The sequence below is a fragment of the Phyllobates terribilis genome, unplaced genomic scaffold, assembly GCF_046119375.1.
Source record: "Phyllobates terribilis strain yellow unplaced genomic scaffold, ASM4611937v1 Scaffold_3__8_contigs__length_932513732, whole genome shotgun sequence".
In the NCBI taxonomy this organism is placed as follows: domain Eukaryota; kingdom Metazoa; phylum Chordata; class Amphibia; order Anura; family Dendrobatidae; genus Phyllobates; species Phyllobates terribilis.
This window is the reverse complement of record NW_027362763.1, coordinates 352,738,176-352,762,429: the sequence shown is the minus strand read 5'-3', so window position 1 is coordinate 352,762,429 and position 24,254 is coordinate 352,738,176. Positions and strand designations below refer to the sequence as shown.

The 24,254-nt window shown below is 42.9% G+C and overlaps 1 protein-coding gene across 4 annotated transcripts in view; it reads left to right on the top strand.

Moving 5' to 3' along the window:
* The window catches only part of DIS3L2 (DIS3 like 3'-5' exoribonuclease 2), a 366,019-nt gene that overhangs the window by 226,294 nt on the left and 115,471 nt on the right, over positions 1-24,254 (top strand). For all 4 annotated transcript variants that reach the window (XM_073675255.1, XM_073675258.1, XM_073675259.1 and 1 more), the window contains 2 exons: positions 759-838; positions 20,092-20,204. In XM_073675255.1, coding sequence (XP_073531356.1) covers positions 759-838; positions 20,092-20,204 — 193 coding nt within the window. The remainder of the gene's footprint in view (positions 1-758; positions 839-20,091; positions 20,205-24,254) is intronic.

The following is a 24,254-nucleotide window of genomic DNA, read 5'->3' as shown; positions in this document are numbered from 1 at the left end:
GTTGCTTCTTTTAACTGTGTCACATCTTTGACTCTGAAAAGACTCAACATATGAATAGAAAATCGTTTTTGCATAAAGTATGTGATCGTTCTTTTGCGCTTCTATTTAGCGCTTTTTTTTTTTTTAGTCTGATTACATATCTTACGCCCAAAACAACAGTGTGCACACACCCTAAGGGGTCAAACTGTCGTGACCGTAGCTAGCACCCCCGCTTACTCTACACGGTAAGTATACATAGCCAAGGTACTTATACAGCAGAAGTCGCTAAGAGGTTCAGCCTTAAAGTCGCCATTCATAGGCTAAAGTCATGTGAGCACTGGCAAGATGGGGGCAGGTGAGGCTCATTTCTAATCTCACATCAGTGTGAAATGAGACAAAGTCAAACTAAACAGCGGGTGTTGGCATTGCTGTAAATTTTAAATTCTTTTTCCCTTCCAATTAATTTTTTTTGTATTGGGTCTTTTGTGGCTTTTCTGTATGAAACATAATGTGTTGTAAAATATCTTCCAAATTTTTTTATATTATAAATGATGTATTTAATATGCAGGGATGCGAGTAATGTTGACCACAACTAAAATTGTGACTGACCCTTACAGCATCTCTCTCCTCTGACTAGTAAAAGGGGGGCGTCACAATAAACCATTTAGACTCTTCTCAGAAGGTTGCCCTCATACCAGCTTCTCTTCAGTTATGTATAACACTGATGTATCCTGATGCTTTACTCTAGTTTATATGTCCTCTCCTTTTTGTTTTCATAGGAAAGAGTGCATCTTCACCATTGACCCTGCCACTGCTAGAGACTTGGACGATGCTCTGTCCTGTAAACTACTCCCTGATGGTATGACTCTAAATTTACATAATGTTTGTCATCTGACTTTTGCATCTTAAACATTGATATCCTTTTCAAAAGGATAGACCATTGATGTTTGATCTGTGGGGGGAATCTGATCCCCGGGCCACCTTTGTGGATGCTGTAGGAGGAGTTTGCATCAATGTTAAGCGGCCGCTGTTAACGTAAACTTGTCAGAACTATTTTGTAATGTAAAGGCATGGCCATAATGGAGCTGTAATACAGATAAAATGTATACATTTTAACAAGAACCACAGAGCAGATTTCTGCAATCAGCATTTGAAGGTTTCTTCTAATGAGAATTTTGTGCACACGGGCCGGATCGTGGATAGGGTCTTTCCCTGCCTTAGCCCCTCCGCCTGCCCCTGGTATTTAAATGATAGGTCACTGTTTGAAATTGTGTGCAGATGCCATCATTGGCATGAGTGGCACGTGTGCAGTTTGATTTCACGTCAGGTCTTCTGGACTTAAATAATATGGCGCCAAAGGTGGCACATGTGCAGATCAAGATCTCTGCTCAATGACTTCTTCAATGATTTCTTCCAATGGAAATTTCAAACAGGAGGTAGGTCACTAAAAAATCAGTACAATAAAAAATAGACGGCACTCCGTGGTTACGAGGTGGTGCACGTGGAGGAATGGTATTCAAAGAAAGAAAGCAGTTGACAAAATTTTTCAATTGACAAAAGCCTTGGAAGAGCTGAAACGTTTTGCTATCGGATATGTGGAATAAATTAGCTGATTTTCTTCTTGTGGGTGCTGGGACCTGCTTTCTTTCTTGGACTAAAAAATCTTTGACCTGTCATTGAAACACCATAGGTAGGCAGGTGGACGGGACGGAGCAGGAGAAGAACCTATCCACTATTCACCTTTGCGTCTAATCAGTATTGCAGGGCCATTAAAGCCATGTCTTTACATTACTGTATCATGTTGACAGGTTCTCTCTAAGTACTACCAATCAGCTCCTAAAGAGGCGGCTATCATAGAGGAAGTAGTAACAGAACATCTATCTGAGTGGAGGAGGTAAACTGAAGACACTAGGCAGAGTGAAAATACATGAGAAAAATGTAGGCATTTTCAATATCAGGGTGGAGGGTTGCTGGCCATACTTGTTTTATTACAGATACAGTGGGTACGGAAAGTATTCAGACCCCTTTACATTTTTCACTCTTTGATTCATTGCAGCCGTTTGATAAATTCTAAAAAGTTCTTTTTTTTTCTCATTAAAGTACCCCATCTTGACTGAAAAAATTAGAAATGTAGAAATTTTTGCAAATTTATTAAAGAACTGAAATATCACATGGTCCTAAGTATTCAGACCCTTTGCTCAGACACTCATATTTAAGTCACATGCTGTCTATTTCCTTGTGATCCACCTTGAGATGGTTCTACTCCTTCATTGGAGTCCAGCTATGTTTAATTAAACTGATAGGACTTGATTTGGAAAGGCACACCCCTGTCTATACAAGACCTCACAGCTCACAGTGCATGTCAGACCAAATGAGAATCATGAGCTCAAAGAAACTGCCCAAGGAGCTCAGAGACAGAATTGTGGCAAGGCACAGATCTGGCCAAGGTTACAAAAGAATTTCTGCAGTACTCAAGGTTCCTAAGCAGTCCAGCCAAACTGAGCAATCGTGGGAGAAGAGCCTTGGTGAGAGAGGTAAAGAAGAACCCCAGGATCACTGTGGCTAAACTCCAGAGATGCAGTAGGGAGATGGAAGAAAGTTCCACAAAGTCAACTGTCACTACAGCCCTCCACCAGTCGGGCCTTTATGGCAGAGTGGCCCGACGGAAGCCTCTTCTCAGTGCAAGATATATAAAAGCCCGCATAGAGTTTGCTCAAAAACACATGGACTCCCAGACTGAGAAATAAGATTCTCTGGTCTGATGAGACAAAGATAGAACTTTTGGTGATAATTCTAAGCTGTATGTGTGGAGAAAACCAGGCACTGCTAATCACCTGCCCAATACAATCCCAACAGTGAAACATGGTGGTGTGAGCATCATGCTATGGGGGTGTTTTTCAGCTGCCGGGACAGGACAACTGGTTGCAATTGATGGAAACATGAATGCGGCCAAGTACAGAGATCTCCTGGATGAAAACCTCTTCCAGAGTGCTCTGGACCTCAGACTTGGCAGAAGGTTCACCTTCCAACAAGACAATGACCCTAAGCACACAGCTAAAATAACAAAGGAGTGGCTTCAGAACAACTCTGTGACCATTCTTGACTGGCCCAGCCAGAGCCCTGACCTAAACCCAATTGAGCATCTCTGGAGAGACCTGAAAATGGCTGTCCACCAGCGTTCAACATCCAACCTGACAGAACTGGAGAGGATCTGCAAGGAAGAATGGCAGAGGATCCCCGAATCCATGTGTGAAAAACTTGTTGCATCATTCCCAAGATGACTCATGGCTGTACTAGCTCAAAAGGGTGCTTCTACTCAATACTGAGCAACGGGTCTGAATACTTATGACCATGTGATATTTCAGTTGTTGTTTTTTTTATATAAATTTGCAAAAATTTCTACATTTTCTGTGTTTTTTTTTCAGTCAAGAAGGTGTGCGGAGTGTACTTTAATGATATTGGAACTACCAATATAGGCCACACATTTCCCCATGATTGTGTTTCCCAAGGATCAAGAGAATGCTCCCTATTGGTCCCAACACGTATCCCAAGTATAATGCTTTTGGGAATTTAGAGCCCCAGCCATTGTGGCTAATTTACAACCCATCCCTCCCCTGATGAGTGATTAACGAAACGTGTTGGGAGCAATAGGGGACATTTATTCTCTTGATCCTTGGGAGACGCAATTGTGGGAAAATGTGTGGCCTATGTTGGTAGTGCACCCGCTCCTTCTCCCCTGTATCCTGTATGTAGAGGTTGATCCATACGGAACGGACCTGCATCTACTTTTACAGAACACCACCTGATGATTTAGTGAGGCTGTTTCTTATTCATTATGAGATGTTTCTTTATGCCTATATGGGTAGCAAATTGTTAACATATTTTTACTTAACCCATATTAGGTGATTGCTGTTGTATTGTTTTTGTGTGTTTACTCAGTGTTTTGAGCACTATGCTCTTTTAGACTTTAAGAAATAAAAGTTATGTTTTAATACGCTCTACCTTGTTGATATAGCTGTTGTCCATAAAGTGGTCAGAAAGCAGAAATTGATTAGGGTATGTACACAAGTGTCGTATTTGCAGTTTTTTTTTTCTGTATCACAAACCAGTGTGGCGGCAGGAAAAATTCTACATACAATACACGTATTTACTTTGGTTTTTCACGCATTCATTTAGGTGAAAGAATTGACATGCAGAGCCTCTTGGCAAAGGCACAGCAGTGGTCAAAATACTCATGAAAATAAGCAGCTTGTATAAGAGACTTCAGAAATCTCATTATGCTCGTGCTGGCAAATGCTGCATACTTCAGGCTGAAAATACGCTACTTACAGTATGCAAAAAAAATCTCTCCACTTGTGAACATACCCTTTATCTGCTGGAGCGCGCTGCTCGTCTAGCTCCTGGAGCGCGCTGCTCGTCTAGCTCCTGGAGCGCGCTGCTCGTCTAGCTCCTGGAGCGCGCTGCTCGTCTAGCTCCTGGAGCGCGCTGCTCGTCTAGCTCCTGGAGCGCGCTGCTCGTCTAGCTCCTGGAGCGCGCTGCTCGTCTAGCTCCTGGCGCGCGCTGCTCGTCTAGCTCCTGGCGCGCGCTGCTCGTCTAGCTCCTGGCGCGCGCTGCTCGTCTAGCTCCTGGCGCGCGCTGCTCGTCTAGCTCCTGGCGCGCGCTGCTCGTCTAGCTCCTGGCGCGCGCTGCTCGTCTAGCTCCTGGCGCGCGCTGCTCGTCTAGCTCCTGGCGCGCGCTGCTCGTCTAGCTCCTGGCGCGCGCTGCTCGTCTAGCTCCTGGCGCGCGCTGCTCGTCTAGCTCCTGGCGCGCGCTGCTCGTCTAGCTCCTGGCGCGCGCTGCTCGTCTAGCTCCTGGCGCGCGCTGCTCGTCTAGCTCCTGGCGCGCGCTGCTCGTCTAGCTCCTGGCGCGCGCTGCTCGTCTAGCTCCTGGCGCGCGCTGCTCGTCTAGCTCCTGGCGCGCGCTGCTCGTCTAGCTCCTGGCGCGCGCTGCTCGTCTAGCTCCTGGCGCGCGCTGCTCGTCTAGCTCCCGGCGCGCGCTGCTCGTCTAGCTCCCGGCGCGCGCTGCTCGTCTAGCTCCCGGCGCGCGCTGCTCGTCTAGCTCCCGGCGCGCGCTGCTCGTCTAGCTCCCGGCGCGCGCTGCTCGTCTAGCTCCCGGCGCGCGCTGCTCGTCTAGCTCCCGGCGCGCGCTGCTCGTCTAGCTCCCGGCGCGCGCTGCTCGTCTAGCTCCCGGCGCGCGCTGCTCGTCTAGCTCCCGGCGCGCGCTGCTCGTCTAGCTCCCGGCTTCCGAGTTGCTGAGGGTGGTGCACATCTGAAGATTAAAAGTTTGTACAAGTTGCATGGTCATGCCTCTGGTCCAAACACTGCTCTCTCCTATAACAGAATGTAAAGTGGGGAGGGGAGGGGTGGAAGCCTGGATTGCTACTAAACTGGCCTAACTCTTCCTTTCGTGTGGTGTAAAGATCAGTTTTTAGCCGTGCTCTAATTATTATAGAACGCATTAAAATAAAAGGTAGAAACTCTTTTGGATAACAAAGTTTCCACCCTTCACATTAAATAATGGACACGGCTCACGTCTTCTTCCTTGCACAATGACTTCCTCACATGGAACATTTACTTCTTCGGGAGAGTTTTTCTTTTATCATCTCCAGATTTTCTATGGGTTGATTTGGCTGCTGGAAAGCTAATATCTGAGTGCTGTTAATAGCCCAGGCAACATGGCCTACTTATAATCATGTACAGAAACAAGAATATAAAAATAAAAAAACCTCTACAGTCAGAAATTAAAAGCAGATTTAAGCATCGCTCCAGCGTATTTAATCTAAGCGCCCTGCCCCTAGTAATTATACTCACCAGCCACTGTGTTCAGGTGTTATCTGCGTTGCTTCGGTTTTCTTTTGCTGGACCTGCTAAATCGTGCCAGTCTGTGCTGGGCGAGCCAGAGGTCACTCCTCAATGTAAATCTATAAGAGACAGAACCGAGGCCAGTACAAGACCCTTATAAACTTACATTTGAGAGTTTGTGATAGTTACCTCTGATTTACGGTCACTCAGAAGTTGCGGTCACAAGTTGGCGGAGCAGTACCGGAGCTGGGAACAGCTGAAGACAGCGGCTGATAAGTATAACACTAAGGTCAGGGAACTTAAATTAGTGGCACCACTCCATTGCTGAAAAATAAAATCGCGCTGGAGTGGTGCTTTAAAAAGTGTTTCACCATCTGGTTTTATTTAGTAACAAATGTAGGTGATAATTTCCTTTTTTTTCAATGATTTCAGTACTCCTTAGGGTAGTTTATCAATTTCAGATGAATTTCCAGTCCAACTCCAGCATCCTCACAGATCAGCTGATTAAAGGTCCTTAGTGCATTGGAAAGTGGTACAGTTACATGATATAGTGGCACTGAATGGTACTGCAAGCTGTGTCCGAAGCAGGGGAATGGTGTGCCATGGCCCCTTGTATCTGCTGATCTGTGTGAATGTTGGAGTCAGATTCCCACCTATGTGACATTGATAATGTTTAAAAAAAAATAATCAATAAATTCCAGCAAAACCCTTTTAAGAATGTCTTGATATAATGTATATGGCTACCCTTAGTGGTAAATGATCTTAATCTAATCCAGAAGTGTACCTTAAGTGGATATAATTGATTTAGATAATTATTCAATTTGTCTAAAGTAAAAGTGCACCAAAGGAGGAGGAGAAAGAAATAACGCAGCTTTGAGATTTCTTCCACCAGGCTCAGGCAGCTGTACTGGAGGAACTTGGAGATGAAGTGTGCCTTTTGTGCCAGCTGCGGGGTGAGCCGAAGAACCTGCCAGGCTACCAATATAAGGGGAAAAAGCAGAGTCAGCACTGTTTGTTTGAAAGTCGCTTGCTTTTTATGTTCGGTTCCATCTGCTGCTGATGCCTCTAATGCAGTCCGCTCAGTGATGTCATTCTTTATGTGCTGCACCCCAGATGCTTGCTTTCAATACAAAGGGATGCCGGTGACATGACATCACTTGACAGCTACATTATGTGACGTGGAATTTGGCCAATGGCCAAATTGGAATTATACCCCTGAAGAGTCAGTCTGTGTGTTCTCCTAATCCTTTCATAGACAGATTGTAACCGTGTCAGCTATGCATGTCTGTGAGTTAGGAAACGTAACCTACATGTACACCCAGGTTTCTATATACACGCTTGTACTTTTGATTCCACTTGATTGTCTGATAGTTTATTGAACACTTTTATAAGAAAATGTTTACTTTCTGTTGACTTCTTTTTGTAAATGAATAAAAACTTGCATCTTAATAATACACTTTAATGAATAGGGAAAATTTTTTGTGAATTTCTTTGCAATAAATGAAATTTCTAAACTTTTAAACATTTTTACCTCTTCAGCCCCGGGCAATTTTCTGTGTTTTCGTTTTTTCCTCCCCGTATTCCAAGAGCCATAACTTTATTTTTCCTTGCTTGCTTTTTGCGGGACGAGTTGTACTTTTGAATGACTCCATTTTATCATGTGATGCACTGGAAAGCAGGAAAAAAATCCAAATGCGTTGAAATTGCAAAAAAAAGTGCAATTCCACAATTGTTTTTTTTATTTTTACCATCTACACTATACGGTAAGTTTATGTGCACACGATCCTTTGGCAGCGCTTTGAACACAGCATACTGATGCTGCTTCCAAAGCGCTGCACACAGGTGAATCCGCATGTGTTCATTGAACACATGCAGGTTCACCTGCGTCCACCGCATCCTATACATTGCAGTGGTAGAATTTCTCTTGCGGTGACCAGTGTCTCCGCAAGAGAAATAGACATGCTGCGGTCTGTGAAGACGCGCCGCATGTCCATCTCCGCGGGTGTGCCGCAGACGCATAGTGGGCATGGGCTTTGTATAAATCCCATCTACTATGCTGTAACATCTGGCTGCTGTGGATTGCACGCAGTGCAAGTGTTGTGCATCCAATCCGCAGCGAACACTGATCGTGTGCACATACCCTAAAAATGATATGGCAATATGATTCTCCATGTTGGTATGATTATGCAAATACCAAACGTGTATATTTTTTTCCCATTTTTATGGTGTGAAACATTTTTTTGGATATTTGTAAAAAGCAAACAAAATAAAATAACCTTTTGTGTCCCCATTTTCCAAGACCCGTACCGCTTTCAGTTTTCGGAGTAGTCTCGTAGGATAGCTTATTTTTTTGCGCCATGAGCTGATGTTTTTACGGATATAATTTTAGGATAGATGCAATGTTTTTATCGCCTCTTATTGCAATGTCGCGACTGCTAAAAAAAAGTAATTCTTGCGTTTTGATTTTTTTTCTTGTTACGCCATTTACTAATCTGATTAATTTGCTTTAGATTTTGATCAGACTTTTATGAATGCAGTGATACCAAATGTGTAGGGTTCTCTTTTTTTTTTTAGTTCTATTTTTAATGGGGCAACCGGGATGTGATTTGAACTTGTTTTTTTTTTTTTTCTTCATATTTTTACAAATTTTTTTGAATTTTTACTCTATTTAATAGCTCCCTTAGACGACTTGAAGTTGCGATAGCTGATGCATTGCTATGTATAGCATAAGCAATCAGACAATGAAGGCCAGCTACATACTGGGTTTCACAGGAGAATCGTCATGACAAGCACGGAGGTCTACAGCAGACCTCCGGCTGTCATGGCAACTTATCAGCGCCTCGTGATCATGTCACGATGACGCGCCCCCCTGTTGAACCATGTTAAATGCCATAGTCAGAGATTTAACAGGTCAACAGCCGTGAACGGTGCTCTGCTCCACCCACGGCTGTTAGACACATGATGCCTGATTAAATCAGCCATCATCAGCTGGGAAAGTCCAGCAGCCCGCATCAGAGCCAGAGAGTTGATATGATGTAAATGTACGTCATATCTCGTGAAGGGGATAACATCCTATTTTGTTATACGGTGTAAGTAGTGTATATTGTGCAAAAGTAATAAAACTTAAAAACCCTCTAAATTTGTTGTAGCCATAATCATACTATCCCGCAGGATAAGGGTTAATGATTTTTGCAGTACAGTGAACTAATCTGTCATACCACAACCTGCCAGTCAGACTTGACAGGATGAGCTGAAGCACTGTATTACCTAAGCAATCATAGGATTGCATGCTCAAGCCAGCATAGAGGACTAATAAATATGAGACACATATATAAACCACATATAAGGAAGTTCATTTCACTTTTTGCTCCACAAGTTTCCCCCATGAAAGGTTCATCAGGACCTACTGTTGGGGTCCTAAATAGAATGGATGCTATGTCAAGGCATCCAGGCAATCTGAGTCCCATGTGGAGTGCAAAAGATTCAGTGGTGTCCAACAGAAGTGGGTCTATCCACAACACTATCCATGAGTCTACTCCTTCTATCCACAGAAAGATTCTTCTCTGATGGACACTGTAGAACACTGCTGCATCATATGCATTCCACGTGGGACTCTGGATGCCCTGTATAGCGTACATTTTATTTAGGACCCCATTATCAACTTCTGATGAACCTGTTATAGGGGAAACTATTCTTTGATACCACACCCCAATTCTGTTTACTGTTGTCATCTTGTTACACACATAATTTGATGGCAATTGTTCCTACACTAAGCGTTGTCTACTATCTTTATCTCCTATTCTTAAGGGATATAGCCCTTTTTTCTCTAACCCCCCCCCCCCCCCCCCCCACGACAGCACACTGGAGGATGTATCCTCATCCTAATAGGGACAGGAAACATGAAGAGGTTAAATAGCCCCTCCCACATCCTACCTCCAGTGTTTTTTCCTGTCCCTATCAGGGTCATCCGAATGTGTGCTGCACCAGAGGCAGGCACCTGGAAGGAAAAGAAACTATAGCCGGGCAGCAGGCGACTGAGTGGGCCTACCTTCCCTCCCCAGATGCTGCTTCAGTCTCCTCGGTGGACTCGGGACTCCTCCCCAGTCCGCACCCTTGGGAAAGGTTTGGGGGTTCTTCGGGCCGGAGGCCTCCCTGAGCTCTCCGGCTCATCTCCTCGTCCTCCCCTCAGGGGGAGACGCGCCAGTCTCCAACATGGTTCCAGTGCTTCACGCAGGGACGCACGCATCAGAATGGCGCTGTAAGTGATGTCGGGTGGTGGGTGAAGTCACTTCCGGAAAATCTGCTTTACACAAACTGGAACGCATCGCAAAGTACTACAGGAGGTGGCGGCAATGACCGCTGATGATCGCAACAGCTTTCATCTGGAAAGCAGGGGGAGGAGCCCCTCTAGTGAGAGGAGGGGGCGCTGTATCTGGTCACCCATACAAGAGCCCCGGATAAGAAGACACATGAAGGTAGAACCAATTCTGTGTGTTGTCATGGAAGGATCAGGGTCTTCCCGATCTCCATCTGCAGAGCCCAGCACCGCTTCAGTCCCAGTAAGTATGTGGCACTGGAAGTCCATATCCAGAGTGCAGGAATTAAATATTATAGTTCCTTATTTCTTCTCCCTTTTCTTTCAGGGGGACACATGGAAGTAGATCTAAGACCTCACGTAGATGTGCTTTCTGCACAAAGAAACAGGCTTCTTCCCATAAGAAACCCTTATGTAAAGAATGTACGGAGAAGCTCATCAGGGAAGAACAACTTTCTATAATGGAAGAGATCAAGGGAATAGTCCGCCAGCAGATCAAATCTCCTCTAGCCTTTTTATCACCAGCCCACACCCTCCTCCAGTACTCTCCCAGCACCAAAAAATGGAAGATTAGCCTGGAAGAGGAAAGGACAGAAATTCTCAGGAAGAAATGTCTATTCCAGGGGAGGGCGAGCTAAGCCCTGTCCTATGATTTCTAGTGATGAGCGAGCATGTTCTGGTGTTTTGCGAGCATCTTCTGCGCGCTCGAATGTTATGTTTAAGTCACTCCGTGTGCATGATTTGTGACTGACAGCTTTAATACATGTGCGGAGTGCCTATTTCTTAGGCATTCTTCACATGTATTAAAGCTGTCAAACAGTCGCAAATCATTCACATGGAGAGACTTAAACATAACATTCAAGCACGCTGCAAATACTTGGCGAGCACCCGAGCATGCTCACCCAAAAGGTTAACAGAACACTCTCACTCATCACTAATTATGTCTTCTCTGAGAACATTGAAGAGCACCTTATGGAGGTAAGGAGAGCCATGGAAGTAGAGGAAGAAAGAACTTCCCAGACAGTACAGTAAGAAATGTTCGGAGGTCTGAGCTCAAGAAATTTTTTTTCCCATACACAAAAATATTCGAGACCTTGTACTAGAGGAGTGAGATTTCGCGGAAGAGAGGCTGAACACTCCCTCGGAGCCAATAAACCGGTTCCCGGTGGATGATGAGACAACAGAATTCTGGTCTGAAGTTCCAAAAATAGACTTCTAGATGCACAGGGGGGCCAAGAAAACGACTTTGCTGGATTCCTCCCAGCTGAAAGACACCTTGGAGCACAAGATGGATGGACTATTAAAGTCCTGGGAAAAATCAGCACCACTGCTGAACATAAATGCCGTCTACACGTGCATTTCACAGTCGATATCTTGCTGGCTAAGTCAGGTGGAAGAACTTCTGGCCTCAGGTACTCCCAGAGAGGACATTGAAATCTTTTCCTCTTCTCCAGAAAACAGTGGGATTTCTAGCAGATGCATCTGCTTAATCAGTAAGGATAGCAGCAAGGTCATCTGGCCTATCCAACTCTGTGAGACATGAACTTTGGTTGAAATCCTGGAGTGGGGACGTAACGCCAAAAATGAGGTTATGCACCCTTTTAATGGGAAGTACATGTTCGGGCCAGCTCTGGACGACCTAATGGAGAAGGCCTCCGATAAAAAGAAAGCCTACCTGAACCTAAAAGCTCGAAGAAAAGATGCCTTCGACTTTCCCACAAGCAGACTCCTCAGTATAGAGGAAAAGGGAAGTCAGGCCGGCGGAGCTATCCGAAAGGGGGACGGGGTAGAAATCTTTCTCTCCCAGGGCCAGCGTCGGAGCATGTCATGATGCCAAGACAGTAGGGGTCGCATCTCGAGATTTCATCCTCAATGGCGCAAAATATGCACAGACCCATGGACCCTAAAATCGGTCGAAACAGGAGTAAAAATAGTTTTCTTCCTTTCCCCAACAGAGGGTAAGACCAACGCAGCTCTCCTCTCCAGAACTGCAATCCTCATTAACAACCGGTCTAGGAAGCCTACTGTCCTCAGGGGACATCACTAGTGTTAAGCGAATATGTTTGGCATTTCAAATTCGGCATTTCTACATGACAGTGTGGCAAAACAGGGATGTTCGTGGACGGAGCCAATTTTTTTTGGGCGCAAACAAGCCGGAACCGCGAACACGAACCCGAATTTGAAATGCCAAACAAATTCGCTCAACACTAATTTTCACGTCCCTATTCACCCGACCTATCAGAAGTTTCTGAGATTCGCGGTTGCCCAGGGAGAACGAACAGTATACTACCAGTTTAATGTTCTTCCGAACGGAATATTGTCTGCACCACGGATCTTCACGAAAAATCATAGCAGAGGTCATGGCGTACATCAGAAGTCAGGATGTTTGCATAATTCCATACCTCAATGACTTCCTGCTAGTGGCCCCCTCAATACTGTTACTCCAGGAGCATTTGCAGTTGGCAACCCAGATCCTGTCATCCCTGGGTTGGTTAGTGAACCACAAAAAATCAGATATGGTTCCCTCCACAACAAAAACGTTCCTGGGGGTTCTGTTGGATTCCCACAACCAGACATCCTTTTTGTCGAAACAAACGGATCGTGTTAAGATCAAGGGTGCACATGCTGCGAAGCAGAAGATTGGTGTCAGTGAGGAGTGCCATGTCAGTCCTCAGCTCCATGACATCCTGCATCCAGATGGTGGCTTGGGCCCAAGCACAAACTAGAACGTTACAGACCCACATTCTGGCAAATTGGGATAGATCTCCGGAGTCCCTAAAAAAATAAAATACCTATACCACCGCAAGTAAGAACCTCTGTATCCTGGTGGCTCAGCCCAAGGAATATGAGCAGGTCGGGTCCCTTGGATCCAGGACCCTGTGATCACCATAAAAGTAGATGCCAGCAGAAGGGGATGGAGAGCTATGCTCTCCCAAGAATTATTCCAGGAACTCTGGTCAAGAGAGGTCAGTCAACAATCTTCCAACTTCAGAGAACTGAAAGCTATATAAGAAGTCCTCGGATCGCCAAGATCTCTGATCTAGAATTCCCATGTAAAGATTCACTCAGACAATAGGGCTACAGTAGCTCATCTCCATCACCAAGGAAGCACAAGACACGAGGACTTAAGTCAACCTTCTCTTAATATTGACATAAGTCAATATTCTCCCGGGCCGAAGAACACCTTCTTTCCCTGTCTACCCTCCACATAAAGGGTTCAATCAGTGTCCAGGCTGACTTCCTCAGCAGGACAGAGATTCACCCAGGGGAATGTCTAAACCCAGAGCTTTTCCAAATACTAACCAGAAGATGGGGCCATCCAGAGGTGGATCTCTTCGTGGGATATTAGAGTGCGAAGGTACCTCAGTTTTTCTCCTTAAATCCATACGATGCCTGCCTTTGTGTACACATATTTGCTCATTAATGGAGATTTAAGTGGGCATACTCCTTCCCTCCGGTTCAAATTCTGTGGAGAACACTGCAGAAAATAAGATCCGAGAGAACCAGGGGAATCCTAATAGCACCTTTATGGACGAAAATAAGCTGGTTCTGCACTCTAACCAGCCTGAGTATAGAGATTTGGTCCTCTAGTCCTTCCTCCTATCAGAGATCTTCTTCACCAGGGGCCAATTCATCACCTGGACCCCAAGAGCCTACACCTGGCTGCTTGGCTACTGAATTTTCAATCTTAAAGACCAAGGGCCTTTCAGATAATCATTAGAACTCTCCAGAACGGTAGGAAGTCAGTCGCCATATATTTTAAGATCTGGCAGACCTTTATATCGTGGAATGCGCCTAAACATCCAGACCCAAGTCAGCCGAACATTGCCCAGATTTTGGATTTTCTACAGGAGGGCGTAGACAAGGGTCTCAAACCCAGTACACTTAGTCAAGTAGCAGCATTGAGTGCCTACTTTGACCAGAGCCTAGCCGAACATCACTGAGTGAAGAGATTTATAACAGCAGCTTCTCTCATTCACTCCTAATTCTCCCCAGGGACCTTAATGTTCTCAAAGGACTGACACTTTCACCCTTTGAACCCTTATCTATAAGAGCCTGACAGACTTTCTTTGAAGACAGCCTTCCTTGTAGCCATAACCATGGTTAGAAGAGTGGGCGAACTATAGGCTCTTTCAATTAACGAACCTGAGAATCCTAGAGGATTGTCTTATTCATCTAGATCCTTCATTTCTACTTAAAGTGGTCTGAGTTCCACAGATCTCAGGAAATAATTCTTCCCTCCTTCTGTCAGAATCCGACAAATGAGAAAGAAGAATTCCACGCTCTGGACATTAGGAGAGTGGTCCTGCATTATCTCCAGGAAACGCAAGAGTGGAGAAGAGACCAAAACCTATTCGTCCAGCCTCAAGGCCAGAATAAAGGGAAGAAAACTTACAAATCCATGATTGCCAACTGTATCAAGAGAGCAATCACTGAAGCATCCAGAACCTTCCACCTGCAGAGAAGCTCACAGCTCACTCCACTAGAGCAGTATCTGTCTCCTAGGCTGAGAAAGCCAGCGCTTCCATCAAGCAGATTTGCAAAGCTGCTACCTGGTCCTCGGTCCATATGTTATCCAGACATTACAGACTACATCTAATGTCTGTTAAAGATTTAGCCTTTGGGAGAAAAGTCCTCCAGACTATTGTCCCTCCCTAAATTACTCTTGGGTATTTCTCCGGTGTGCTGTCGTGGGGGAGTTCCTGGAGAAAACCCATGAAAAACTGGGAGATCATACAAACTCCTTGCAGATGTCCTTTTGGGATTTGAACCCAGGACCCCAGCGCTACAAAGCTACAGGACTACCCACTGAGCCACCGTGCTGCCCTGTTTTTATTATCCTGTACAGTGAATGCCTTTAGGAATCAATACAAAAAAAGACAGAATTGCTGATTTTTTGCTCATCCAGCAAAACAAGAATTTAAAGTTGTATGAACCCTAAAAATTATACAGATTTGTCTTTTGAAAATAAGCCCTCATTCAGCAGTCTACAGAAAAACATTTTTTTTTGTTCAACCTCACAAAAAGTGTTAAAACGATCAGTAATTTGCAACAAAACAGGTTTCCACTGAAAACTGCATCTTGTCTCAGAATATGGCGACGAACAATTTTTTTACAGTGTATTGTATAAAAATTCAAAAAACAATGAATTTGGTACCGCTGTATAAAATAAAAATAGCATTTGTTTCAGCGGCATGTTAATAGCATAAAATGTAAAACTTAAAACACTAATTGTAGTTTGTTTGTTTATTCTCCTCAGTTTGAACAGGTAGTAAACTATATGCACCACTAAATGATGACACTGACGGCTACATTTAATTTGGCATTAAACAAGCTTTTATATAGCTACATTGATGTAAAAATGTTTCCTGGAATCTGACAATAGAAAAAAAAGAATAAAAAGGCTTCACAATAAAAAAAAAACTTAATTAGCCAGCTCTTCAGGTGTTAGTCATCCCAAACTGACAGTATATAGTAGAATCTACTAAGCACACAGCCTTGTAAGGGATGTAACCCATGTAAAATTCACTCCTTTACACTGAATTCACGCTTCCACAAGGTATATATGAGACTGTTGAGTACGGGGTCAGAAGATCTGGGGCCAGTTTATGCATAGAGGTCCATACTCTCACCATAAAACAGATATATTATTCCAGCCTTAGGCTAAATTCTCATGGTGCGTGTATGCTATTATTCTACTGGCATGTGTAAAAAAAAAAAACCAGCATATTCTAGTTAAAGCGAAGTGGATGAGATGCGGAATGGTTGCAGTGATTAGACGTTTAATGCAATATACTAATTAAGCTTCTGTGTGCATCCTTGGTGTCAAGTCAGTGCTTTCAGCCACCAATGATGGAGGCTGAGACATGGTAAACCAGTGGGCAGGCCAGTACTTTGAGCCTCTTAGCCATGCCAAGGGTGCACCAAGCACCAAATCTGCATGTTCGATTAAGCATCAGTTTCTGCCAAATGGAGGCAGCGTCTAAAACACTTAAAAGTCAATTCGTTAAGACTGGCACAACGCATGCCAGTCTTGAGTGGCTAAGGTAGAGTATTCATTAAGGCACAGACCACGTGAAGAACCACCCCATTAACTTTTTTTCACCCTAAACATGTGGCTGTACTATAGGGTGAGTGTATTAATATATTCACCTACCGCCACCTTCCCCAGGATCCAGTGCTGTTCTTCTCCTTTTCTCAGTGACATCACTGCTCTTCAGACTCTCCGGGTCACACTGTGCTCAGCGTGACCTGAAGGTGGCATTTAAATTGTAAGCCTATGGAGTGTCAGAACGAGGCTCACTCTGTAAAAGAGTCTTCCAGCTCACAGAGTAAGCCAGATAGTCTACATTGTGGTGACTTAACTGAAAAGAGGAGTAGAACGGCACTGGATACTGGAGAAGACTGCTATAGCACACAGACTAGACTACATACACATATCGCTCAGAGAATACTTGTCTTATTTTGTTTTTGTGTAAGTTTATGTATACAGGTAATAAAGTAACAATAAAGTAATCATAGCAGAATATTTTGGGTAATAGTTATAGAATGAATAAAAAAAATACTGAAGTACTACTTTAAGTTGGAGTAAGAAGGGGTTATCTAGTCTTCTGATGGAAGTTTACAGTCATTGTTACTGCAGACTCTTGAATCCTTACAGCGTGTGCACCACATGCTGTCAGGATTCTCCGGTGTTGCCGGTGAGAGCAGGCGATCATGTGACTGTAAGTAATACATTTGCTTACTTCTGGATACATTCAGACTAGACTTGCTCTGTCTCGCACATCTAGCCAGCACGTGGCCAAATGTGTGTAAATACCATACTTTTATCAGAAGACCGGACGTCCTTTATAACTATCTGCCTTTCTTTTAATGTCAAAATAATTTAATTATTCTAGTTTCCTAATTTGCAATTATACCGTATGTTCCGTTTAAATATGGGTTGTAGGGTGGTCTTCTTTACTTTCAGTACTTTTTATAGTCCTGTCTCATTATGGAGATTGTGTGCAACTCGGATGTGTGGGATCCAGATACACTGCTAGAAATCTTTGATATAGCTGATTGTTGTGGGTTTTTTTTTTTTCTAAAATAGTTAATCTTACACACGGAAACAAAAATTGTGTCCTCTCCTTTTTTTTTTTTTTCATTAAATTTCAGGCGTAGCCATCCCGTCCTGGGTTCTGACCGCTTACATTATGTAAATATATGTAACCAAATATTTACTTGGGGCTTCCATTAAAGAGTTGGGGATCTCAAGGGGTCTGCTAAAGGCTCCCCACCGTGGGGGATATCCTGAACTTTCTTACAGTTTGTTTGGATTGGCTGCCTGCTCCTGTTATCTCATGTCATGAGATCGTTCTCAGTTTGTCGGTTGTATAACCCAGCTTTTAAAGTTAAGGCGGATAACACTGGGCTTATTAAATTAGGTTTCTGAGTAGTGCTGACACGAGCTTAGCAGTTCAGTGCTGCCGGGGGACCTGCACCTTATGAAGCAAGGAAGAGGTTAGAAGGGCACGCGTCCTATGCAATATGGACTTAGTTTTTCCTCCATTGACCAAGTGCTATTTCTCATAAATGATGAGATATGATATTATCAGCTGCTTCAGACTATGCAGCATTTGTAATCTTCCAGTTCAATAGTTTTGACAGTCTGCGTAAATTTGTTTTCTTTTGTCCTACACCATTGGTTTTCTAGTTCTATGGCTGTCAAGATACAATTCAGAAATATTTTAGTTTAAGCCATCATAGACCTAAATTATTTCTTCAGTAAAGGCCAAACAAATTCTGTAGTATTCTGCATAGATCTTTACAAAATTTGCTTCCCAGAAAGGTGATGTGACCCAAGGTGTGCCCATTATAGCAGCTGAAGCGAATGCTGGTGACCTGAGAGAACGCTTAGGTTACACATGGTCTCTGGGTCTGCCAGCTGCAGAAGCGGGGGTTTAAAAAACTGTCCATAGGAAGCGGACATGTATTTACATTGCAATACAGTAGTGTTATAGTGTGTATTATATCAGAACATTAGATGTTCAAGTCCTGTACTGGGACTAAGCAAAAAAGGGAAAAAAAAATTACTAAATAGTTTTAAGGGAAAATATTTTTTCCATTGAAGTATTAAACAGTGGAAACAATTTTAAGGAAAAGGAAGTACAAATAGTTATTGCCATACTTGGAACAACTTGAACTAAGTTTATCTAGCTTTGTGAAACTTGGGGTCGTGGAGGGGAAACCTGCTAAAATTTCTGTATTTTTGAAGGAACCTCCCCTCCATAATAAGAATGAATAAAAAGTGATCAAAAATAACATACACCAAAGTTCTATTTTAAAATCCTCATCAATGAAGTAAAAAGCTCTGGATGGGCTGAAACATCTTCTGTGGTTGTCCATTAAAGAAGCATTGAAAACATATGTGAGTGCCGTGATTTTACGTCATTGATGAATATTCAGATTTTTCCATATGCACCACCTTTATCAGAACGGAGTGCTGACCATTTCTACTGGTTTTGTGCTATTTTAAAATACAGCTCGTCCTGCAAAAAATGAGCCTTTTATACAGGTCTGTCGGCAGTAAACAAAAGCTATGAACTTTTAGAGTATGACACAATTCAAATTGCCATTGATGAGGGATCTTTGAGCTGTCAAACTAATTCTCCGAATACCTCAGGCGAGGTCATTTTAGACTATTGAGCCTTTATCACTATATGCAATCCCTGCTTTATTATACGAACTGTATTCCAGCAAAATGTACCATGTTGGTTGGGTGTATAGTGTGGGCTGTCTTTCTGCTTTTAATCGCACCTATTGTAAGGTTTTTGGGTACTCCTCTATTTTGTTTACATTGTATCACGATAGGTGGTGTGTGATTTTGTTAGTTTTATTATTGCCCAGGTTATTTTTAAAATATGTATAAAAAAAAAAAAGGTGCAGATGGTTGGAATTTCTACACAAGTGCATGAGGACAACTATAGAGAATCCAGAACATCAGTAAAAAATTAGAATGAAAATGTGTTCATATTTGAGTTGAATATTCCAATCATTATTGTTTAACCCCCTGTCCCTGCACCTGCATCTTTCCCCACACTTGATGCATTTCCGCATGCGGGTTGACAAGCGCTTTCCAAGAGATTTTAGCATCACTTGGAAAGTGCTTGACAACTTGGTCACACTATATAAATCCATGCAAACAGCATGGATTTATATCATGTGACCATAAAGAATGTTAAAAAAATAAAAAAATAAATCTATACTTGCCTTCTGATGGGTCCCGCAGTCTTGATTCCATGCGTCTCGGCTTGCCGGCAGCTCGCGGTACACTACACTGAAGGACCTGCCGTCACATGACTAAATGACGTCAGCACAGGTCCTTCAGTCCACCGAGATCTGCCGGCAAGTGAAGACAAGCACACCGGGGGCCATCAGAAGGTAAATGTAATATTTATTTTTTATTTTATTCTTTTTTTTTTTTACAGGTTCTATGGTACCCGGGTCCGGAGGAGAGTCTCCTCTCCTCCAGACCCGGGTACCATCCGCACATTGAAACGCTTGGATTCTGCATGTACAGATGCAGTCATGCAGATTCCATGCGTTCCAATGCAAGTCAATGGTGGCGAAAACGCTGCGATTCCGCAAAATAATTGGTAGTGCTGCGTTTTTTTCACAATGATAACCCGCAGCGGAAATTTCCGCAACATGTGCACAGCGCATGTGGATTATCATTGGGGAACATGGCAGGCCTTCTACCAAGCGTTTAAGCGTTTCTGCAGCAGAATTGCCGCTGCGGAAACGCTTAAAAACGCATAGTGGGCACACAGCCTAACAGTGTTAAGATGAAGCAATTTGTTCAGTGTTAAACTAGTGTTTAAACTGGTACGAAAACCCCTTCTTGGGGGTTAAACTGCATATAGTTATACATCTTATTTAATCTATTTATTTTTTGTATTTTTTTTTTTAATACAGGTAACTTTGAAATTGGAGTCCATATTGCAGACGTGAGCTATTTTGTTGATGAAGGGAACGCTCTCGATTTAGTGGCAAGTGAAAGAGCCACTAGTGTGTACCTTGTACAGAAGGTAGGAAAGTTATATTGTGAATATGTAGAAGTAAACCCACTAACTTGGTCTAGAATGAGAATTCCCTAAAGGTACAATAAAATGTTTTTTTTTTTTGCAACTAGTTTCCATTGCAATGTCTTTAGTCAAAAAAAAAAAAGCCGCTTAAATGTTAACTGTGAGTCAATAGGAACATTGTATGTGTGCTTAAAACAGTATGTTCTTGGTGCCTTTTTTTTTTTCAGCAATTTTTGTGCATTTTTAAGGTCATTGCCATTTTTCACTACTTGGCTTGCTTTAGGTATGGCTTTTATTTTTCATGCATTTTCCCGTGTTTTTTTTTTTTTCTTAAATGTTTTTAATGGGTTTGTCCAATGACCTTCTTTCTGCAGCTTGTTGTTCCCTAGCCTCCTAATTTTATGCTGGCTGAGAGGCTGTACTGCGCTCCTGCTTGATTAAAAGCTTGGACCAATGGCATTATTGCTGCAAAGAGCGTCCTCCGACGATCTTGGGCAGCTTCATTCTAGTGCTTCCAAGCTCGGATAGAAAGAGCTTGTGCGCATTCAACAATAAAATAGAAAATCACTTTGTTCTTTGAGAAAGGAGATGAATTTTAATAGGTACACTTTCAAAGTTGCTTATCATTTTATCAATCTAAGAAGATGGGAGTAATTTCTTAATTCTTACAAAGAAGCCTGTCTGAATAAAAACTTGTCAAAAACACTTAAATTCTTGTTTTTTTTAGAATCTTGGGGGAAACAAGAAATCTGCAAGAATCTTTTTGAAATATGCCTTCCACTTTAAACAGTTTTTTTCTGAAGTATTTAAGTTGTCCACTACTTTTACATTGATTCCCTATCCATAAAATTGACATTCCTTTGAGCTAGTTGAGAATCTGTGGTATAACATTTGTTTGTTCTATGAAACTCTCAAAATGGCCAGAAAAAAAGAACTCATGTGAAACTCGACAGTCTATTCTTGTTCTTAGAAATGAAGTCTATTCCATTTGAGAAATTGCCAAGAAACTGAAGATTTCCTACAACGGTGTGTACTACTCCCTTCAGAGGAGAGCACAAACGGGCTCTAACCTGAGTAGAAAGAGAAGTGGGAAGCCCCGCTGCACAACTGAGCAACAAGACAAGTACATTAGAGTCTCTAGTTTGAGAAATCAACGCCTCACAGCTCCTCAACTGGCAGCTTCATTAAATAGTACAGGCAAAACATCAGTGTCAATGTCTACAGTGAATCGGCGACTCCGGGATGCTGGCCTTTAGGGCAAAGTGGCAAAGAAAAAGCCATATCGGAGACTGGCTAACAAAAGGAAAAGATTAATATGGGCAAAAGAACACAGATATTGGACAGAGAAAGATTGGAAAAAAGTTTTATGGACAGACGAATCAAAGTTTGAGGTGTTTGGATCACACAGAAGAACATTTGTGAGACGCAGAACTGAAAAGATGCTGGAAGAGTGCCTGACGCCATCTGTCAAGCATGGTGGAGGTAACGTGATGGTCTGGGGTTGCTTTGGTGCTGGTAAAGTGGGAGATTTGTACAAGGTAAATGGGATTTTGAATAAGGAAGGCTATCTCTCCATTTTGCAATGCCATGCCATACCCTGTGGACTGCCCTTGATTGGAGCCAATTTCATCCTACAACAGGACAATGACCCAAAACACACCTCCAAATTATTCATGAACTATTTAGGGAAGAAGTAGGCAGCTGGTATTCTATCTATAATGGAGTGGCCAGCGCAGTCACCAGATCTCAACCTCATTGAGCTGTTGTCGGAGCAGCTTGACCGTATGGTGCACAAAAAGTGCCCATCAAGCCAATCCAACTTGTGGGAGGGGCTTCAGGAAGCATGGGGTGAAATTTCTCAAGATTACCTCAGCAAATTAACAGCTACAATGCCAAAGGTCTGCAATGCTGGAATTGCTGCAAAGGGAGCATTCTTTGACGTAAACAAAGTTTGAAGGAGAAAATTATTCTTTCTAATAAAAATCACTATTTCTAGCCTTGTCTATGTCAGTACTATATTTTCTAATCATTTTACAACTCATTTGATAAATAAAAGTATGAGTTTTCATGGAAAGCACAGAATTGTCTGGGTGACCCCAAACTTTTGAACGTTAGTGTGTGTACGTATGTACATACAGTACAGACCAAAAGTTTGGACACACCTTCTCATTTAAAGATTTTTCTGTATTTTCATGACTATGAAAATTGTACATTCACACTGAAGGCATCAAAACTATGAATTAACACATGTGGAATTATAGACTTAACAAAAAAGTGTGAAACAACTGAAAATATGTCTTGTATCCTGGGTTCTTCAAAGTAGCCACCTTTTGCTTTGATGACTGCTTTGCACACTCTTGGCATTCTCTTGATGAGCTTCAAGAGGTAGTCACCGGAAATGGTCTTCCGACAATCTTGAAGGAGTTCCCAGAGATGCTTAGCACTTGATGACCTTTTTGCCTTCACTCTGCGGTCCAACTCACCCCAAACCATCTCGATTGGGTTCAGGTCTGGTGACTGTGGAGGCCAGGTCATCTGGCTTAGCACCCCATCACTCTCCTTTTTGGTCAAATAGCCCTTACACAGCCTGGAGGTGTGTTTGGGGTCATTGTCCTGTTGAAAAATAAATGATGGTCCAACTAAACGCAAACTGGATGGAATAGCATGCCGCTGCAAGCTGCTGTGGTAGCCATGCTGGTTCAGTATGCCTTCAATTTTGAATAAAACCCCAACAGTGTCACCAGCAAAGCACCCACACACCATCACACCACCTCCTCCATGATTCACGGTGGGAACCAGGCATGTAGAGTTCATCCGTTCACCTTTTCTGCGCTGCACAAAGACACGGTGGTTGGAACTAAAGATCTCAAATTTGGACTAATCAGACCAAAGCACAGATTTCCACTGGTCTAATGTCCATTCCTTGCGTTCTTTAGCCCAAACAAGTCTCTTCTGCTTGTTGCCTGTTTTTAGCAGTGGTTTCCTAGCAGCTATTTTACCATGAAGGCCTGCTGCACAAAGTCTCCTCTTAACAGTTGTTGAAGAGATGTGTCTGCTGCTAGAATTCTGTGTGGCATTGACCTGGTCTCTAATCTGAGCTGCTGTTAACCTGCGATTTCTGAGGATGGTGACTCTGATAAACTTATCCTCAGAAGCAGAGATGACTCTTGGTCTTCCTTTCCTGGATGGGGTCCTCATGTGAGTCAGTTTCTTTGTAGCGCTTGATGGTTTTTGCAACTGCACTTGGGGACACTTTCAAAGTTTTCCCAATTTTTCGGACTGACTGACCTTCATTTCTTTAAGTAATGATGGCCACTCGTTTTTCTTTACTTGGCTGCTTTTTTCTTGCCATAATACAAATTCTAACAGTCTATTCAGTAGGACTATCAGCTGTGTATCCACCTGACTTCTGCATAACACAACTGATGGTCCCAACCTAATTTAAAAGGCAAGAAATCCCACTTATTAAACCTGACAGGGCACACCTGTGAAGTGAAGACCATTTCCAGTGACTACCTCTTGAAGCTCATCAAGAGAATGCCAAGAGTGTGCAAAGCAGTCATCAAAGCAAAAGGTGGCTACTGTGAAGAACCTAGAATATAAGACATATTTTCTGTTGTTTCACACTTTTATGTTAAGTATATAATTCCACATGTGTTAATTCATAGTTTTGATGCCTTCAGTGTGAATGTACAATTTTCAAAGTTATGAAAATACAGAAAAATCTTTAAATGAGAAGGCGTGTCCAAACTTTTGGTCTGTACTGTACATATATGTGCAATCACCAGGTGGCAAATTCATAGTTATTTGGCATATTAGTAGAGATGTACGTACAGTTGCTGAATCTTCTAGTAATCTTTAAAGGCTGATTACATATTTAAGCAAAGAATGTCTCCCTGGTAAAGGCAATCTGTTTTTTTGCTACCCCATCTGAGAGAAGCAATATGTAGGGTGAGAGATCCTGATTTCAGTGACATATCAGTTACTGGGCTGCTAGCTTTGATAAAATCAGTTTTCTCTGCTGCAGATCTAGCAGTTCTCTGAATGCTGAGC